Source organism: Microtus pennsylvanicus, chromosome 11 (genome assembly GCF_037038515.1).
Source record: "Microtus pennsylvanicus isolate mMicPen1 chromosome 11, mMicPen1.hap1, whole genome shotgun sequence".
In the NCBI taxonomy this organism is placed as follows: Eukaryota; Metazoa; Chordata; class Mammalia; order Rodentia; family Cricetidae; genus Microtus; species Microtus pennsylvanicus.
This window is the reverse complement of record NC_134589.1, coordinates 69,525,672-69,546,754: the sequence shown is the minus strand read 5'-3', so window position 1 is coordinate 69,546,754 and position 21,083 is coordinate 69,525,672. Positions and strand designations below refer to the sequence as shown.

The 21,083-nt window shown below is 51.3% G+C and overlaps 1 protein-coding gene across 3 annotated transcripts in view; it reads right to left on the bottom strand.

The window, feature by feature from the left end:
* Jade2 (jade family PHD finger 2) overlaps window positions 1-21,083 on the bottom strand; it is a 50,161-nt gene that overhangs the window by 14,460 nt on the left and 14,618 nt on the right. For all 3 annotated transcript variants that reach the window (XM_075992703.1, XM_075992702.1, XM_075992704.1), the window contains exons 4-8: window positions 10,380-10,537; window positions 5,530-5,690; window positions 4,693-4,904; window positions 2,291-2,458; window positions 859-975 (exon numbers count right to left, since the gene is read on the bottom strand). In XM_075992703.1, the coding sequence (XP_075848818.1) occupies window positions 859-975; window positions 2,291-2,458; window positions 4,693-4,904; window positions 5,530-5,690; window positions 10,380-10,537 (816 nt within the window). The remainder of the gene's footprint in view (window positions 1-858; window positions 976-2,290; window positions 2,459-4,692; window positions 4,905-5,529; window positions 5,691-10,379; window positions 10,538-21,083) is intronic.

Genomic DNA, 21,083 nt, shown 5'->3' with positions numbered 1-21,083 from the left:
TTTATGTATGCTGAAGAGGGTGAGGCCTTCTTTATTACATTGCCATCAAAGTCAGGAGTCTGCCCCAGTTCTGCTCTCTGGGAGCAGCTGGATCCCTCCCTTCTCTTGTCCAAACAGTCAAAGGGTGGATGGACCACGCCTCCCAGCCTTGGATGGAGACTGGACCACTGGAACCAGTTCTTCAAGAGTATACCCAACGTAGGTACCACTGTCACAGTGTCCAGAGTCCTTCTGGAGGGCTGATAAATGGGGTGGAGGCCTATTTTCAGGGTTCCTGGGGGAGATGAGAGGGATAAAGGAGGCCTTCCACCCCCACAGCAGAGACCAGAAGCACCGCAACCCCTGCTTTGTGAGAAAAGCAAATCCACAGCTCCCTCCACATCTGGATCAGAACTGTGAGGCTTGCCTTTGTGTTTTGAAAACCTTGGGTTATCCTAATGATCACCAAGAAGAGAGCCATCATCACAGGTAGACCAGTAAGCCTGTCTTTTGTCAGGAAGGCCCATTTGCTGAGCTGGAGAGAAATCTAGATTTCCACTCCTCTCATACGTCAGGGCTGCAGTCTGAAAGGCCAATGTATTCTTCAAGTCCAGAGACACTTGCTCTCGCAGGGAAAGCAAAGTTCTTAGCATTCCACAGGTGGGGTCTGTCCCTATTCCTTGGAAGCCTGGGGACATAGGAGATGTCCTTTCCTGATGGGCGAAGAACCAAGCATGGCCCCAGCACCGAGCCTCTCAGGCCCATCAGTGGTGCAGCCACAGGGGACAAGCGGTGGTAACAACTGGGGCCTTAGTTCCCCTAGGCACATCTGTCTGATGTAAGACGTTGGCTTGGGGTAGCAGGAAGAAGACCACATACCTGGATGCAGGTGCCCGTGCACTCTTTGCAGAGGCTGCAGGACAGGGCCCAGCGGCTGGCTGGAATATGTGAGATCTTGGTAATGGGCTCCATCTTCTCTGGACAGCCAATGCTGACCTGGGCAGAATACATGGAGCTGCATCAGTGCCTCGTGGGAAGCTGTCTGCTGTAGCCAGATAGTGTGCAGACAGAGCCGTGGTTGAGCTCCCAGGTCCCAAGTCCTCCCTTAGTCGACACGGGCAGAGTTTGAGGTCTGGGTTCCCTACGCTGGCTCACTTGGATCTAGCCCCAGAGTGTGTATGTGTAAGAGTGTAGCTGGCTAGAAGTATGTCCCTGGGAGAGCAGGCTCTGAGACAGGTACATGCGTGTCTGTGTATGTTCATGACCCAGCACAGGTGTGGAGGTCAGTGGACAACTTGCAGGAGTCAGTCCTCTCCTTCCCCATGTAGGTCCCGGGGATTGAACTCAGGCCGTCAGGCTTGGCAACAAGCACCTGCTAAGCCCTCTCACAAGCCCCCGATGATGGGGTTCTTAATAGGTCAGTCTGTCTCTGTTATAACCAGGAGAGAGGGCACTGAGCAGCAGTCCTGGCTTCCAGATGCAAATCTGACACAAACAACCACTACCCCAAGAATGGCAAGGTGGACCTCAGTGGTTTGGAACCTCTGGACTGAGAACCAGGAAAGGAAGAACCACGTGCTAACAGGGTCTCCTAGCTTGCTACTAGGTACCGTCAGCAATGGACAGGTGTTGCAATACAAAAGAGCTGACCAAAATCCTTGTGGATTTTAGCATCTCTCGTGTTAAAGAAATGGATGGTTACTGTGGACCCGGACTGATGTCCAAGGCCCTCCCACGTGACCCCAGCCTCTGCACCCCAATCCCAGTCAGAGGGCAGGCCCACCCACTACCTGACTCCCGGCTGTTACCCTCTAGGCCAGGAGATTATTTGTGTACCCCTGCTTGGTTTTGAGACAGGACGTCATATAACCCAGGTGAGCATCAAACTCAAGATGCAGCTAGCTGATAATCTTGAGCCCATCACCTTCCACCTCCATCTTCCAAGTGCTGGATTTGCAGGCATATGCCAACAAGTCTGGGTTCACTCTGATTTTAACCAAAGCCTTCTTTCGATGGATCTCATAATCTGAGTCCTTCCTGTTTGACTGGAGTCTGGACCTCAAATCATCCCTCCTGAATGTCCAGTAGCTAGTCACTTGACTTCCCAGTAGACATTGCACCTAACCTATGACCAGGTCCACAGACAGTATTCCTGGTTATTCCCAAACCTGTCACTGAGTCTTCACGGGAGCCCAGCAGCCCTTTCTTTTCCTATACGCTCACCTAAATTCTGCCAGGTCCATCCCGAGCTCTCCACACCCCTTCCCCATGTTCTATTTGCTGAAATCTTCTAGCTCCCATGCTTACACACCTCAGGAATCCACAGGGCACAGCTAACGTGCACCCACTTGGTCCCACTTCTGGTGGGCTTCAAGGCTCCTCCTCGCTTGGGGCAGAGCAGGCACTTGGGCTGGACTCCCAGGGCACATGTCCGGCACAGCCAGCTGCCCGTAGGCACCTTGAGGATCCCGTAGCATGCCTGGGAAGAGAGCAGGTGGTCATGGGTCAGGGGCATTGGCAAACTGGCTATGTCTGGTCAGTAACTTGCCAGTGGTGCCAGCTCTGTCTCCAGGCAACAATGGGTAGCAGAGCGTACCTGAGGGTGTACTCATGCTCTGGTAAAAAGATGGGGGCTGCTCTCTGCTGAAGACCCGTGTAGCCACAAGTTCCTAGCCAGCATGGGCTATAGGGAAAACCTCAACTGCTTCCTAAATTGACCACTCCCCACTTCTCCTGTTATGCCACAGTGTAGGAGAGACACATGGACCCAGGAGCTGCTGCGTAGCTCAAGTCCCTGCTCCCCAGGATCTGTCTAGTTCAGCTGTAGTGGGTACATGTACCTCAAAGTTGGGGCCAGAGTGAGTCCCCTGGCTACAAATCTGGGAACAAGGCTACAGATACAAAGGACCTAGACCTCAGGACCTGAGATTGAGAAAGGGGATCTACAGGTTGGAGAGATGGCTCAGCAGTTAAGAGGGTTTGCTGCTCTTGCAGAGGATCCAAATTCAGTTTCTAGCACCCACATTGTGACTGACAAGCACATTTAACTCCAATTCCAGGGGTTCAATGTCCTCCTCTGGCTTCCCTGGGACTAAGGTACACGTTGGGGAATATTATTTTGAGGTGTGTGACTAACTTTCTCTGCATTTGTTTAACTCTGTGAATTTGTGTTGCTGTGTCTATCTAAAACACCTGATAGTCCTAATAAAGAGATGAACGGCCAATAGCAAGGCAGGAGCAAGGTCAGGCGGGGCTGGCAGGCAGAGAGTATAAAGAGAGAAAAACAAAAACACAAGGAAACAAAGACACCGGGGGCAGCCACCCAGCTACACAGCAAGCCATGGAGCAAGAAGTAAAGAAAGGAATACAGAATAGAGAAAGGTCAAAGCCCAGAGGCAAAAGGTCGGCGGGATAATTTAAGAACAGCTGGCAAGGAACAAGCCAAGCTAAGGCCGGACATTTATAAGTAATAATAAGCCTCCATGTGTGTGATTTACTTGGGAGTTGGGTGACGGGTGCCCCAAAAAAACCAAAAGAGTAAAACATCCCACAAGAGGCACACACCTAATTCACTCACATATATGAAGCAAAACACCCTATACATACAATAATAAAACGATTTTTAAGAAATAAAGAAAGGGTAACTGTGGACTGGGGAGATGGCTTGGCAGTTAAGAGCATTTGCGGCTCTTTCAGTGGCCCTGAGTTCAGTTCCCAATACCCACATCAGATAGCTCACAACCACCTTTAACTCTAGCTCCAGAGAGACTGGCTGCCTCTGGCCTCCACAGGGACCCACCGATACAAAACACACACACACACACACACACCTACCCACCCACCCTCCCAAAAAAAAGAAAAGAAAAGGAAAAGTTTTAAAGAGAAAAGAAAAGTTTTAAAGGAAAAGAAAGGCTTGCTCTGTTACAACGGTAAGAAACACTCTAGTATGGTTGTACTGTATGTATTTCCTAATTTATAGGGGACAGAATATGGCAGGCCACAGGCTACATGTGACGGCCGAAGGACAGTTTTGTGAGTCGGTTCAATCCTTCCACCTTACATGGGTACTGAATTCATGTCACCAAGCTTCCAAACAAGTCTCTTTACCCACTGAGCCACCTCACAAGCTTAGCCCTATTATCTTTCACTAAGCAAATAACGTACCACAAACAATTTGCTTTTTTGGGGGGCGCCTGGGGTAGTGCTGGGGATGAGTATCAGGCAAACACCCTTCCAGAAGGTCATACTTGCAACTCTGCTCTGACTGTTCCCATTTGTTTACAGTTTACGAAACAGAGCCCCCAGAGAAGCCAGGAACTTTCCCCTGAGCCTCCTGAGCTGTGAGGCAGAACCATGCAGAAATCAGGCAGCTTGGCGCTCTCTCCATCACTACCTGATGCCACTGCCCCTCTGCAAGGTCAGGATGTGAGGAGCTGGGGACAGTTTTCTGAGGGGAAGACCCGAGAAAGACACAGAGAAGACAGACTCCCCAAAGGACACTTGCTTAGGTCTGGCTAGCAGGACTGAGCCAAGGAGGCCCCGGATGTCCCAGGTACTGCCAGGCATTTGTATTACTAACTTCTCTGTCTCTAGTCCTCCTTAGGGCTCTTGGTCCACACTGCGCATGCTCCTATAACCAACTCAACCAGTGTCATCAGGGCTTAGGCAGTGTGCGTGCGTATGGTAAGGGAGAGGGCGATAGGGTCCACCCACCTGGTGCACACAGACGTTGCACTTGTCACAGAAGACCATCTCGTTGCCGTCCTCGCCTTCAGGGGAGCGGCACACGTCACAGACAACGTCCTCATCGTACTCGATGCCCAGCCCCTCCTGTGTCTCAATGGCCTGGGCCATATTCTGGTGGCACAATGTCTCCAGCTCCTCAAGGACGCGCTCTAGTGTGAGCTCATCCAGCTCGGGCCTCTCTGCAGGCGGGACAGCAGAGGACACCATTAGCAGTTTAGCAGGCTTTGCGGCAATCAGGGCAAAGGTATCCGTGGTGTTAGGGAGAAGGCTCCGTCCAGCCACCTACAGTATGACCGGGGCCTCAGCTCTATCAAGGACAAATGGACCATCCAATCCCAAAGGTTCCTGCCCATCACGGCTGCTTCACTGTCTACTCGGAGGGCCCGTGACCACTCCCTCCCACTGTATGGGAACAATAAAGGGTGTCTGTGGGATGCAGCTGGCTTCATGAGAGATCCACTCCTTACACTGTGTGTATATTATCTGTGGCCAGGCTGATCTTCCCCGGGGACATGTCAACGGGCATCATCCAGGAAGCTTCACGCCCATTAACACTGTTTCTACCAGCACGCTAACTTCATGTGTCATTGAGCCCTGTGAATTACTTCTTACTCTTACCCCTGCCTGACAACTGTAGATACCTGGGAGACAGAGACAACAAAAGACACACCACACAGTAAAGCTGTAAGGATGTCCCCCAGTCACAGCCACTGCCTCTCTGGAGGTGTAGACGCTATCCAGGGCTGGGAAGAAGACGATCCCTGCCGGCTGCAGTCATACACCCGGTGCGGAAGGATCACCTACCCATCTCCTTGAGTTCTGAGTTGAGGAGTTCCAACCAGTAAGCATCGATCTCATCCAGGTCGTAGCGGCTGCCTCCTGGCCAGTCAGGATGGGTACCCTCACCAAGTGTGGGGTTGTCTGGGGACACCTGTGTAGGGGGACCTTTCAGTGGTGGGAGGAGCCTGTGAAGCCAAGAGAGGGAGCGGTAAAGGGAAGGGCCTTAGCTGGTTCTCCTCAGTCAACCTGGCTGAGGAACTGGGGACCCCAGGGAAGACATGAGATGTTGATGCCCCACGAGGCCCGCCCCTTGTATCCATCCCCTCTTTCCATTTCTTTCTATGTTGCCAGTCTGCCTTATAGACTCCATTAACTATGCATCTACAGGAATAGCAGACCCTAAGGGCCATAAAGCAGAGTGAGGTCCATGTGGGAATGACATCTGCCCTGCCAAGTCAGGGCTAATCCCACCCTGGACCAGTCCCTGCCTGGGGCTCCGGGCCTCCCAAGTGCCATCCTGGGCAATGCCTTGTGCCAACTACTTGGGGACAAGTGAGATAGAGCCAACTGGACTCTAGACATTTTGGCATACTTTTCCAGGCTAGGACCAAAGACTGTCTCCATATCTTCATAACGCCCAGCCCCTCCTCACCAACAGCCTGGAGGTGTCATGGTCTTAAGTTAAAATGAGTTTGTCTGCTTTTCTGAGAAGTTGAATCTCTGTACGGTTCCACTGTACAGCCCAGGAAAGGGCTTTCTGGATTGAAGGTCACAGTGAAATGCTAGCCACACACCTTGACCCTCCCCAGGGACCACATAGGCATCCTGCTTCTTACTGCTTCAGCCTGCCTCCCTAAACAACCAAACTCGCAACACCGTTTCAGATCCCACCCCAGATCAGCTTTGCCTCCGGGTCAGGGACCTGTTACAGGCACCAAAGCTCCATCTGACTGGGTCCCCAAACAGAATCCCACTAACACAATCTACCTTAGGTACTTGGTAAAAAAAAGAAAGCACTTGGCAAAGTGCTGGGCAGCAAGGGAGGTGGGCTGGTATGTGTGTGTGTGTGTGTGTGTGTGAGTGAGTGAGAGAGAGAGAGAGAGAGAGAGAGAGAGAGAGAGAGAGAGAGAGAATGAATGTGTTAAGATCTCTAGATGTCAACCATCCCTCTCCTCCCGAAATGGGAAAGGGCATTTCGCCTCAGATGGGTGGGGTCCTCTTCACGCATCTGTGTGCTACCCATCAGATTTTGAGGCCAGTTCAAGATGCCAGCCCTTCCCATACCCCACTGGTTGCCATGGTTATTGTCTGGAGCCTGGCCTCCATCTGGCCAGCCCTGCCAGGCCTGAGAGGCCTCACACTTGCCCAGGAGGCCTCCTGGGGTCGGAGGCAGGGCTTGCCAAGGGCTGTGACTCAGCTCAGGCTGGGTAAGATGGCATGGGGACAGGACTGAGTTTCAGGGAGGGCCCCTGGCTTCAGGAAATGCCCTAGTGTCAGCAAGGGGACAGGAAGGATGCTAGGCACAGAGAGGCAGGGGTGCAAGCAGGGGGAAGACTGCAGGCTTAGAGGTCATTAGGACCAGGGACAGGGAAGGGGCCAAAAGTTAAGAGTCAGCACCACCATCCCACTTCAGAAGCCCTCATGAGAGGCTTAAGTACCAATGACGGCAGGACCCTCCTCCTACACCAAGTAGATGATTCCAAATAGAAGCCAACACTATGCCCTCAGTCTAACCAAATGCTGCCTTTCCCAAGAAACTGTCGCTCCAAATGAACGTCTCTTAAAAACACAGTCTAGCATTCGGTCACACTCCAGCTTTGTGTGTGCCTGAAGCACACGCTTAATCAAGCATCTCAGCATCTTTATCCAAATAGCCACCTACTGCATAACACACACCAATCACACCTGCCTGCTTCACCGGTGCCACCTGGGGAGCCAGGGCTGAGGGACACACACGAGAAAGAGCATCTCCTACCAGTCATGGACTGACCTGACCCTAAGCCAAGGCCTCACCCTCAGACACAGCCGGTAGACATGGGCTGGACGGGATGGAAGAAAGTGCTAAGAGCCACAGGGGAGAGCAAAGACTCTAGCCCAGAGAATCAGACAGACACTAGAGGTCACGTTTGCCCTGGACCAAGTCTAAAGGGCCAGCGCAAACCCTCAGCGGCAGATTTTAGTCCACGAGGTGGGCAGAACTGCCCAATGGACTGTTTAGAAGGGGCGGAGAGTCGGCTGGGACGTATATGGGCGAGAGCCACCAGGCTATGCTTCTCGCTCTCACTCTAGGCCTCGCAGGGACAAGGGACAGCCCAGGGTTTGTCACTGTGGTCTGTCATTTCCTGGCCCGGTGGCCTACTAGGCCCCATAGGAAATTCCCCAGAATTTCCCAACTTCCTCATCTATAAAATGGGGACAGTACTGTATCTACCCTATAAATGTGATCACCAAATGATGGGGAGAGGCTTGACTTGGGAGGCTCTCAGTGTCCCCCAAGGGAGTTGTCACAAAGGCTTGCAGGGGGCTGTGCAGTGAGCAGGGAGGCACCCAGGCAGGTGGTAGCACTGATCGTGGGGAGACTGGTTCACCTGAGGACACATTTGCCTACCTCAGTACATCTTCCCTGAGTATGGGGAGGCTGTGAATATCACTCCTGTCAGCCCAGCACGGCTGTGAGAATCGGGGCTGGAGAGACGGCTCAGGGGTTAAGAGCAGTGACCACTCTTTCAAGGGACCCAGGTTCAATTCACAGCACCCACATGGTGGCTATACCATCTGTAACTCTTTTTTTAAAAAATATTTTTATTTAACTTTATTTTATGTGCATTGTTGTAAAGGTGTCAGATCCCCTGCAACTGGATCTTCGGACAGTTGTGAGCTGCCAGGTGGGTGGAAGAACAGGAGGTGCTCTAACCACAGAGCCATCTTTCCAGACCCCCATCTGTAACTCTTAATTCCAAGAGGATCCAACATCTTCTTCTGGCCTCTGAGGGCATACACACATACCCATAAAACAAAAATAAATAAATCTTTCTTCCCCCCCACGCCCCCCAAACAGAATGCTGTGGGTGTACTATATCCTTGGATATATACTAAGTTCAAGACTGGCCTGGGCATATGAGACCACGTATCATGAAAAAAAAAGCGGGCTACACCAACCAAATCAGATGAAGGAAGCTAGGACCGGACACCAGGAGATCAGGACAGCAAGGCCCCCCTCCATGGCATCAGATAAAATTTCCCACACAGAGACCGAATGAAGCCAAGCCAAGGGGGGGAGGGGGGAGAAGCAACCATAATAAACAGTGATGCCAGCAGACATTCCCAGAAGCACCTGTCATTGACATCAGGTGCAGAGGTCACACTCCCGGGTGACTCCAATCAGGACTTGCTTCTCTGTTTGAGCAGCTAGCCTGTCCCTCTTCATTCCCCTGGCCTTGGCACATAAGATGACAAGCTGGTGTGAGAATTCTCATGCAATCCTGAGTCCCACATCATTAGGTGGCCACTGGTATTGATATCATCCCAGTTTCACGGAGGAGCAGACTGCCCCCGAGAAGTCGGGCCATGGTTCTCCTGACTGAAAAGGTCAGGGCATGAAATTTACTACACTCTTGGCCCGTGTTGCAGGCCCCAGAAGGGATGAAGATAGTAATAATGGATTGATTCATCATCCACCCACCCGCCCACCCACCCACCTGTCCGTCCATCCATCCGTCCACTCACCTACTCATCCATCCATCCATCTGTCTGTCCATCTGTCCGCCCGCCCACCTCTCCACGAACCCACCCAACCACCCATTGTATACTCCCAGGCACTCCAGATGGGCCCAAGCTTCCCGACACTGGAGAGCCCTAGACTAGTTCACGTCACTGGAGGAAAGGCCTTCCCACATCCATTCCTTTAGAGTTGGTCTGCTTCTCCACTGCCTGCAGTCCTAGCACAGGGCTTGCATGAAGCAAGCTCTTCATAGATGTGGTTGCCAGGAAGCAATGGTGTCAACGTCAAAGGAACGGACAGCTGTGACCTGTGCCCCCAGCTTCATCTCTCAAAAGCCAGGAAGCTGCCAACACCAGGAAGGGGCACTCACAGAAACCGCCCAACTCAGGTTAGCTGGTGGGACAAGGAGGCCAGGCCACCAGTCCCCTCAGGTTCAGAATGAAGCTCTGCAGCATAGTCTGTAGTTTAAGGCAAAACCATTTGTGGTTACACCCGGGCAACAGTCTCTGCCCACAAGACCAGCAGGTTATGAAGCCCTAGAGAACTCTAACCCAGCCCTACAGGACAGACTTCTCAGCAGGTGACACCAGCGAGTGCTTCCTAGGCCCCTACTGGGTAATGGGCACCAGGCTCCTCCCTGTAAGAGCTGTTTTAACGGGTAATGACTTAGAACAATTTTAGGCATGGCCTATTCTCATGTAAGGGATGGTCAAAGTCTGGAGATTTGCCTGGCCCGCTCTGCCTGCTGTGTAGAATGGTGACGTTCGAATCCTAGCCGTATCTGTAACATCTGCAATGCACTGTTTACCACACCTCCTCCAACCACAAGGAAAGCAGCCTTCACCCTTATTCAGAAGCAAGAAAAACGAGGCCCAGAAAGATTATATTTCTGGTTCAAGGTCCTACTGAAGGTAAAAGGCAATTTGGACCAAGGTAATCTGGCTTCAGAGGTGACTTCAAGCCCAAAGCCTCAAAGGTAACCCTACCAGTATTTCTGAACCAGTGTATATGCTGTTGTTATTTTTATCTGGCAAGAAAATTAACCACTAAGAGACAGGCTGAGAAGGAATCCCAGAACAGGTATGTCTCTTACCTAAACCAGCCTCCCCTTCCTGCCCTGCCCCGATGGTCCTAGCCTGGCTACCTGGCTCACCTCACCACAGGCTCTGGAATGGCCTCCGCTCCAGCAGGTACCTGCACACCTTTCTCCCATTCTTGTCGCCACGGGTCCGCCAGAATATAGTAGTCATCCGGGCTGAGCTGGTACGAATCTGGGATCTTCATGGCTGTGATCAAGTCTGTCCGGAAAACCTGGCAGAGGTGAGAGGGTGAAGTCTTCATGCTGCCTCAGAGAGGCCGGTTTCACAGGTTAGGGCAGCGAGCAGATACGGCAGCAGAGAGTGGGGGCAGTGAAACGGCCAGGCAGGTATCGGACCTTGCCGCCAAGCCTGGTGAACTGAACTGATGCCCACATGGAAAAGGAGAGATTCCTGCAAATTATCCTCTGTCTTAAAGAATGGAAACAGACAACAGAGATCTAGAGAACAGAGAAAGAAAGACATGCCTGGCAGGTCCCTCACCAAAACGCGGCGCCCCTTCATCCCCAGGTCTGATGGTCTTGACCTGGCCTCCTGGCTCCTGTAGCCAGCCAGACACGGACAGACAGACAGACACACACAGAGACTCCAAGAGTAGAACGGCTGCCTGCAAACACAACACACTCCCCGCTATGTGAACGTTCCGGGGCTTGCCTGTGGAGGTTTAAAACTGTGCTACAGACTTGCACCCAGTGGCACAAGCGTATGTATAATATGAGGTACTGGTCCCAGGAAGGAAGACGTGGGCCTTCTAACGAAGGGTAAAGCTGGGGCCTGGCACAGCCCAATGAGAAACTTCCATGAGCTGTGACTTCCAAGTTCTCTCAGAAACACTCTGTGTCCCACCCCAGAGCTCAAGTGCCGCCCTTCACTGGTACGTGGCGGGGAGAAGACTTTTGTCTTCGGTCATCCTTAAGCCTGTCTGGGAACTGCCACGAAGTCATGTTTTGGGGTTTCTTCTGCCACCAATCTGCTCCCTCACTAGGAAAACTGTTCTCTGCATTGTTCTGTCTGTGGCCTCTCAACCTTACCCGGAATAACTTCTGAACCCCCTCCCAGCTGGCAACGCCTCCTGTTTCTGTACCCCACCCACAAAATGTGGCTACGGAATACAGTGGTACATCTAGACACCACGTGACTTACTCAAGTCCCAACTTTCCCAGCGGTCATCACTTGAGAATCACAAGCTAAGGACTAGCTCGAGTCAATGAGAGGAGAAGCCACTTCAAGGGCACTTGAGACCTAAGCCCCGCCTCCCACCCCAGCCCTTTCGCGAAGTTAACACCCCTGTTGAAGTGTAAGTCCTGGGGCTCAGTCAGTTCACTTGGCCCTCTGGAGGCTCTTGACAAACCCCTTCAGCTGTGACCCACTGCCTGCCAGGGCCAGTTCACTGGCTGTGTGTGCCTCGCGGAATCGAGGACCATAACCACGGGAAAAGAGCTGAATGGGTTCATCAATGGACCTAGAAGCTGCATCTCGCAGAATCTAATTAATATCTGCATCTAGCTGGAGAGGGCTCTGACTTCAAAAAAGGTCAAGTTTCCTGAAGACTCTATTTGCCAATATAATTTAATTGTTAAGACTAACACCCTAACATTTAATTAGGGTGCCAGTGTGAAAAAAAATTAAAACCAGATTAGATTAAATGCTAATTAAACATAAGATGGAATGGGTCTAGGATTTCACAGCCCTGATCATTTGCATATCTTATTAGCAAGCAGCAAGAGAGCTAAGACAAGAGTGCAAACCCAGGCGCCTGCACTTTCGGCACTTTCGAGAGGCCTCGGCAGCCTGCTTTGCGCTAGTTGAGGTTTTCCCCACTGGGGCTTCTGCAGACTGCGTGCTACAACAGTGTTGTGACTGGGTGATTTCCCTTGGGGCTTCAACCAGGATCTAGTACAACCAGGGTCTGGGCTGATACAGAGCCCCCTCAAACTCCTCAGACCCCGCAGCTCTGAACCACCCCATCCAGAATCAACCTCTGAAGAGACCAGGTGGTTAGAAACGTCCCGCTGGAACATGGCTGAGGTCCCAGTCATCAGGAGACAGAGGCAGAAGGACTGCCTGATTTCCAGAGTGAGGTCCAGGCCGGCCAGATCTACACGGGGAGCCTACCTCAGCATCAACCAACGGGCTGGGGATGTAAGGGAAGGTGCACCACGTTAAAAAAGGGTGTGGTGGAAGGTGCTTAGAACCCAGCATTGCAGGGTGGGGACGGAGGCAGGTGAGTCCATTCAAGGCCGCCTCCCTCTACAAGGTTCAAGGCCAGCATGGACTATAGGAGACCTTGTCTCAAAAATAAAGCCACCCTGCGGTTGGTTTCCTCATTCTGGCCTCTACCTTAAGCCTCTACCTTAACTGTTCCCGCCCCTGAGACCTTTACTCAGGATCAGCCCTGGGACTGCAGGACAGGACGCCTTTCCCGGACCTCCCCGCCCCGCCCCCAGTCAGCGTCTGACCATTTCCACACACAGGAGCTGTTTGCTCTTCTTGTGCAATGTTTCTTTCCTTCTCCCCTGTCACACGGTGTCCTGATGTCAGGTGTTCTCAGTGCCTGGTGCTGGGCACAAGGACTTTACAGATAAGAGAGGCAAAAGAGAGAGACCCTCAACCACACGGCCCTGCGTGAGGCTTCTGCGAGTGAAGCTGTGCCCCCCCTCCACTCCATGCATTCCTTCAGGGCCTGATGTCTTTTGGTCAGTAAGGACCCATTGCTGCATTTGGAGTGACCAGTGTGCCAGGTCCCACTGGCAGAGAGGCAGCCCTGGCTTCAGACTCTACAGTCCTCAGAGCAGGAAGGGAATCTGGGGCTCAACTTGGGGTCCTTTAGCACTGTGGGCCAGGTTCTAAGACAACTCTAAGTTTTTCCCCTGTCACTAGGGAAGAGGTGATGGGACACCAGTGGCCCTGTTAGGCAGGACTCAGGAGAACTCCAAAAAATAACCCCGCCTGTTATCAGTCACCCCACAATAGGTACAATGACAGTCTAAGAGTTGTGCTTGTATGCATGTTTCAGCCGGCGATATAACTCAGTAGGTGGCATGTGCACCTCGTACACGTACAGGCTTGGGGTCAATTCCCAGCACCACTAACACCTGTAAACTAAGCACTCGGGAGTTGGAGGCAGGAAGATTAGAAGTTCAAGGTCGGGCATAAAAGGTAGCCCAGTGAGTAAAAGCACTTTCCCACACGGGCCTGATGACCTGCCTTCAGTGCACAGGGGAACGAGGTGAGTGACTCACAGAAGCTATTCTCTGACCTCCACATGCATGGGGTGGCCATTACGGGCCTGGTGTACACACACCTGTACACACTTACACCCACAACCCACACTTCAAGATCTTCCTCAGCTACAGTAGGCTGCATGAAAAGCTTCTGGGTTTGGAGCCAGACACATCTCACACGGGTGAAATTGGTTCCAGCTTCCAAAGCCTCCTGCTCTAGCCTCCTAGACTCCTGACTGATGGATGTGCGCTGTCATGCTCAGGAAGCGCTGTTCCTATACTCATCAGTCCTAACGAAGTGTGAGTGGTAGGTGGTGGCACCACACACCACACCTCCCGACCTCCTCAGGATGGAGATGACTGCTCAGTGCCTCTAAATCAGCGTGGAGCCAAATCAGGTGGATTACCAAGGAAGAACATGCAGATCTGATGGAGGCCTTTACCAGGGCCAAGTCCTGCAGTGACTGCCCACAGGAGGGCCTCTGTGGGAATACTGTCCACCTCACAGGCTCCACAGTCACCTAGAGCACATTGGGGATGCCTGTGAAGGATTATCTAATTAGATTTATTCAAGTGGCAGAATTTACCCATGTAAATTCTCGGGGCCACTATTCAACAGGCTGGGGTCCCAAGCTGATGTGGGATGTCCTTCTGTATATGTGATGCTTTTATTGGTTAATGAATAAAGTTGTTTGAGCCAATGGCTTAGCAGAGCAAAGCCAGGTGGGAAATCCAAACAGAGATCTAGAGAGAAAGGAGGCGGAGTCAGGGAGATGCTATGTAGCTGACAAAGGAGACAGACGCCCAGAACCTTTAGGCTGTGGCCTACCGGTATCATGTGATACGCAGATGAATAGAAATGGGTTAATTTAAGATTAAGAGTTAGTTAATAAGAAGCCTGAGCTAACAGGCCAAACAGTGTTGTCATTAATAGAGTTTCTGTGTGATTATCTGGGTCTGAGCAGCCAGGAAACAAACGAGCAGTCTCCGCTTACACCAGACTGAATGAGAATTGAAAGTGAGTTAGATGTAGAGCGGCACACACAGCACTCGGGAGGCAGAGGCAGGTGATCTCTGACTTCGAGGCCGGCCTGGTCTACAGAGCAAGCTCCAGGACAGCCAGGGCTGAATAAGGAAAAAGCATCTGGAAAGTGAAAAAAAAAGTTGAAGGGGCTAAGCAGTAGCATCCGTCTGTCTTTGCTACCTTACTACAGATGCAAGGTGACAGCCACTTCCAGCACCTATGGCGAGGACATCCCCACCACAAATATTCTTTCTCCTTGAAGCTGCTTTATCAGCTTACAGCAACAGGTGTGGTGATTATCAAAGTGACCCAGGCCCTGTGGCTGCACGAATGTTCTTGTCACCCAAGCACGTTTTCTTTTGTTTTGTTTTTTTTTTGTTTTTTGAGACAGGGTTTCTTTGTAGCTTTGGTGCCCATCCCGGAACTAGCTCTTGTAGACCAGGCTGGCCTCGAACTCCCAGAGATCCGCCTGCCTCTGCCTCCCGAGTGCTGGGATTAAAGGCGTGCGCCACCACCGCCTGGCTCCAAGCACTTTTTAGGTCTTTCATCTCCCTTGTCATATTAGGGCTAGCATGCTTCATATTCCCTCCCTCAAACTGTCCCTCCGAGGTTCTAGGAAGCTTTGCTTTGAACCAGCCTGGTTCTTGAGCTTTGTCTACATTGCCAAAGCCCCTGATGTTGGAATCACCTGGCTTTTTGGTACATCTTCCTTGCCAGATGAGCTCAGAGAGGTCAGGCTGGACCAAAAGATGCTGCTGGTCAGTGGTGCCCATAGGGCCTGGCACATGCTAGGTGCTGACTCCAGATGTTTGAAGGGATCCAGGCTCCAGCTGAGTACTCAGTGGCCTTCCCAAGTAAGGTGACCCCTGACCACCAATATGGCAGCCTGTTCCCTAACCTACATATTTTCTCTTTGAACCACCAGAGGTTAGGCTTGGAAAAAGCTTAATGATTTTCCTAAAACACCTTTGAATAATTTATGAAAACTAAATATAGAATAAAACAGACACCGATGAACAGAAGTCTTGCTGTGGCAAGAAAGCTGAGGGGCTGGAAAACAAGCAATTTTCTTAGAATATGAATGTTTACTACTTGTCTCTCTTTTGGTTGTCTTTAAAGGTCTGCTGCCTAGCAACCAAGTTCTGCCGAGCTGCCAAGGGACATCGACTATAGCTTCCTGTAACCATACAAAGGATGCTAAAGCCTTCAGACTATCAACCAGTCCAAGGGCCAGGGGTTCAAAGGCTACCCTAGAGGGAACGAAAGACCTTGCTCTTCCCACACTTAAGGACGTCAACCTGGGGCTTGTGACGTGATTCTGCCGCACAGTTCCTTTTCATGAGACCATAGGTTACTTATTTTCTGTACCTTCTGCCCAGGAAAGGTTGAAAACAGGTTCCCAGGGGTATCTATGTAGTTGGAGTGTTTCCAAAATCCAATAATGACAACGGACAACTTTCAAAGTACACAGACACCAGGCCAGGAGGCACAACGTGTGTTCTGTTGCTTGAAACATCTCACCCTGGAAACTCACTTCTCTGCTTCCTTTCCTTCGGGGCTGGATGGCTGAGGAAGTCCGGTTACTTAAAGACTCAGCACGTAACATAATCACAAAGGGGCTGGGGGTGTAGCTCAGCAGATGGAGCACTTCCTTAGCACACAGGAAGCTCTGGGTTTGATCCCCAGCACTACGTGCCTGTACCCCAGCATTGGAGAGGCAGAGGCACAAACCTAAGTTCAAGACTGCCCTTGGCTATGTAGTTAAGTCTGAGGCCATCCTAGGCTACGTGAGACCATTTCAAAAAACTAAACTAAACTACACACAGAGATTTAATGTCTATCTCATGTGACAAGCCACATAAGACAGGTATCGTGTGTATCCTGTATGTCTAGTCTTTCTTGTGTCTATTCTGTAGCATCCTCCTCCATATCTCGCAACTTCGAAGAAATGCTTGTGGAATGGGTAGGTAAATAAGTAAAAAGCAAAACAAAACAACGAAAACCCCCAAGACTTCCCTGAAGTTTGGCTAACTGTGGAAAAGTTCCCATCAGGTAGAGAGCTTTTGTATACGTGTAGGGGTGGCAGCGAGAACTTGGAAATGGGTCCTGAGCACCGCCTCAAAGCCAGCGTAAATGGGTCTGGCCAGGATTAATTCTTTCTGCTTCTATCCTGTCTGCCTAAAAAAGCTTTGACATCTGTCCTGAACCTCATTTTATTTACTTTTTTTTTTTTTGAGATAGGATCTTATGTAGCCCAGGCTGGCCTCAAACTTTCTTTGCAGCTGAGGATGATCATCAACTGTCCATCCTCTTCCCTCTACCCCTTGGGTCCTGGGATTATAAGTATGTACCACATTTTTATGGGGTGTCAGGAATCAAGCCCGGGGCATGCTAGGTAAGGATTCTATCAACTGAGTTTTATTCTCTGAAACTTGTATTTTAAAAGACGAATACACACACACACACACACACACACACACACGCACACACACACTGAGCAGGGGCCCGTAGAGGCCCAAGTTAGTTGCTCTGGAACTGGAGTTCCAGGGGCGTGAGCCACCCACTGAGTGCAAGGCACCAAACTCGGAAAAGCACCCAGTGCTCCTATTTGCTGAGCCATCTCACCAACCCCAGGAACCTTATTTTAATCAGTTGTTTCCTGAGACTCCTATCTTCTCGGAAGTAACACTTGTAAAGCTAAGGCACAGTTCACGTGCCAAACGCTCTCCCTACACAGTCCGCTCTGGTTTCTGCTCCCCGATTTCACAGCTGTGGAGGCTAAGACCCAGGAGTTAACAAACCGCTTGTTTCAGCTCTGTCTTCAACCACACTAGTACGTATTTACCACCCCCGAGCCAGCCAGATACTTCATCTTTTTAGTAATCTTTTCTGGGTTGGACCTGAGACGGTTTCTCAGTCAAGAACAAATTTATACACTGCTTATTAGGCATGGAATCCCAGACAAGGGTTCAGGGAATACTAGTCACCTCTACCCAGCTCCAGCTTCAAGCTACCACGGAGCCAAGCCGGTCAGGTGCTCAAAAACATTGGGGAAAAAAAAAACCACTCAACATCTCTTTCTCTTATTTTCATGAGGATAACTGCGCTTCCTGCTCTTAAAGAGAATTTATGACACACATTTCGCTCGCAAGACAAGTCCCAGAGGCCGGGAGGCTTTTCCAGCTGGCGGCAAGAGCTCCATTTCTGCCTGTACGAGAAGTGGGTCTGGCCTTAACCGCCACCCCAGAGTCTCAGAGAGCAAACGCCTGGCCCTGGAGGAAGCGCACCTGCAGCCGCCTCCACCTGACTGTCTGGAGAACTGGATCTAATAGGGATAAGCAGGGGGCTTCTTTAGGGTTCTCCTGTTTTACTGAAATGTGTGGGCCACTCAGCATGCGACGGCACGTGACACTGTGCTGGCTTTGTTTGTTGAATCAGGGTCTCAGGACCAGGCTGGCCTCTCACTTCATTATGGAGTAGATGACTTTGGATATCTCATCCTCCTGCCTCCATCTCCTGAAGGTACCACCACGCCCAGGAGATTCAGTGCTGGGGATTAAACCTAGGGCTCAGTGCATACTGTGTGGTCATTCCACTAACTCTACCCCAGTCTGTTTGTCTGGATGTTTTCAGACAGGGTCTCATGCAGCCCCAGACCAGCTTGGAACTCGTGTATGGTCAAGAATAACTGAATTTCGCGTATGTTTGTATATGTGCTGTGCGTGGAAGGGGTGTGAGTGTGCTGTGGCACTTGTGTGGAGGCCAGAGGATAGCATTTTGCACTTGATTTGCTCCTGCTGTGACTCAGGTGGGCAGGTTTGCCTGGCAGCCACTTGAACCTGATGAGCCATTGAACTTCTAAACTTCCTGCCATTGTAACCTGTATGAGGTGCTGGGGTGAAACTTGGGACCTCACGTATGCCAGGCAGATGCTCTACCAGCTGAGCTATATTCCCCAGCCCCCACTGCTGTTTTCATACAGACTATCTTATTCCAAACATCTGGGCATCATCTCTGCACCTCCAGGATTATTTTCTCGTTTTCACCCAACAAACTTTTACTGTCTTTCTTTCAGGGTAGATCTAATCTTTTATGTTGTTTTGTTTTAAGCAAAGCTGCAGTTCTGGGACAGGGGGAATCCTCATGTAGCTTTTTAGGACACATCTGGGGACATCCTACTGCTGATGATAGAGGTTGTTTTCACTTTCTCGGCCAGACCATGTGTGGACATGAAGCAGGACACGGGGGAGGGGGAAGACCTCTGTAGAATGTGTGAAGTCCCCTCTTCACTCCCATTCTCTCTTCTAGAAACACTCACTTCTCAGCAGAGCCTACAGAGGAGTGGACTGTAGGATCCCAACCTGGACCATTCCAAATGGCTAACTTCTCCTGACATCCATCCATCCCACTCTCTTCTGGAACCTTCCTCTCTGTGATGGTTTGGATGAAAATGGTCCCCACAGGCTTGTAATTGGATGCTCGGTCCCTAGTTGGTGGATTGTTTAGGAAGGATTAGGAGGTGTGGCCTTGCCGGAGGGGGCGTGTCACTAGGGGTGGACTTGGAAGTTTCAAAAGCCCATAGGAGGCCCAGTCTCTCTGCCACGATTGCAGATCAGAGTGCTTACCTACACTCTAGTGTGGTCTGCCCGCCACCAGGCTTCCCACCACGATGATCATGAACTAACCCTCTGAAACCATAAGGCCCTAATTAAACACTTCCTTTTGTAAATTGCCTAGGTCATAGCGTGTCTTCACAGTGGTAGAAGAGTAACTAAGACACCGTCCCACAGGGGACACGGGTACTAGGAAAAGACATCCCCAGAAAAAGATCCAGGCAGGGGTCTCTACAGATGCTGATCTTGAGACTCAGAGAGAAGAGTCACTTGCCAAGGGTTCCAAAGCTCCTCAAGAGGCAAAGCAGCCTGTACTTCCCCCCAACAGACAAGCTCTGCAGTATCCGTATCTAGCCAGGTTTCTCTGGGCCCCTCAGTGCCTGCTCAGCTTTCTCTGCGGCGGGGACTCACTGACTGACTTGTGTAGCTGCTGACTTCCTGAGATACTACTTCACACCTCCAGGGGACATCCCCACTGCTTGGGCTGCCTTTCAGCCACAGGGCATGAGGAAGATACCAACCACAGGTCAGGCCTCCAGGTCTCCCAGAACCATCCTTAGCACTTAGGTAGCCCCTGTCCATTGCAAGCGTGTGCGTGTGTGCATGTGTGTGTGTTTGCGTGTGTGTGTGTAGGGGGGATTGGGAACAACATGAAACTAGCCAGGGGGGGAATGTGCAGGAAGGCCACTTTACTGGCTCTCAATTAGATGCTGTCTGCCACTAAGAAGCTTGCTGGGAGCAAGAAGCCTGGACCCCTTATCCTGGGGAAAATTTAGGTCCAGCTCTCAGCTTGTTCCCCAGCAGGAAGGTTCTTAACTGCCAACGTACTGGCCTCTAGCTGGGGCACATCGCTGGTGTTGGAATATCAGATGATCTTGGGCTGTAGCTCGTACCTGATTCTACAAAGTCGCTATGCACAAAGGAGAAGCAGTAAGATGCCAACATTATCAGGTGTAAGAGCATGAGCCGGAACTCCGAGACTCTAGCAGAATTTACACAGTACCAGCTTCTCACACTGGGGTTCCCCTCTCTCTGAATTTAAGGCCCAAGGGACAGACTTCAGCTTTGCGGGCATCCATCCCACAGACAGGTCTATGAGAAGGCTGAGACCCTGGCCCAGTCCCCACTTTCCCCTTCCATGGCCCAAAAGCAGATTTTATCTCAGCCTGGAACTCCCCTTTCGCTTCGGGGAGAGGCCTGGGTAAAAAGCCCTAAGGGAAAGTTCGCTTCAGCCCTGTCCAGGGTCCTGACTGTTGGTCTGTGCTCTTTGGCCCTGGACCACGTTGGTGTGAAGAGCACCCCCAGACAAACAAGAAAGCGTATCTGTTTTTTCTAATCCTAGCCCGCAGACATCTTACAGCTCACTCCATTTCCAGGATTTGTGCGATGCTAAGCACCATGCTTCCTCAAGCTCCCAACTCTACTACTGGACACACAGGAATAAAAACGGAGGGAACCACAGCTTCCTCAGCTCTGCAGCCACGGGCAGTGGGGGGGGGGTGGAGTGGGGGGGAGGTGTTTCCTGTACCTCTCTGCCACAGTGAGAGTCCTGAGTGTGACCAGCCTGGCAGTTATCCCACAAGGCGCAGGGCAGTTGGGGCCCCCAAGAACCTGTTTTGTTAGGGTGCCTGGAACCTTTGCCTCTTAAGCCAGGCTCACGGGCAAGGCCCTTGCTTCCAGTTCATTCACCAGAGCATGCGAACATTCTTGCAGCCAAGTCCTAGCTCCTCTCTCCGCCCTCTCACGAGCCAAATCATTTGGAAGCTTTCATTGATGCTTTCTTCTCTGCCCCACCATAACTCAGAATTTATACCGGCCACGGCTCAACCCTCTCACTCAAGAGGACAAGGAAAACCTCTCAGGCTGTTCTCCAGCCTGCTGTGGGAGGAAAGGCTTGGC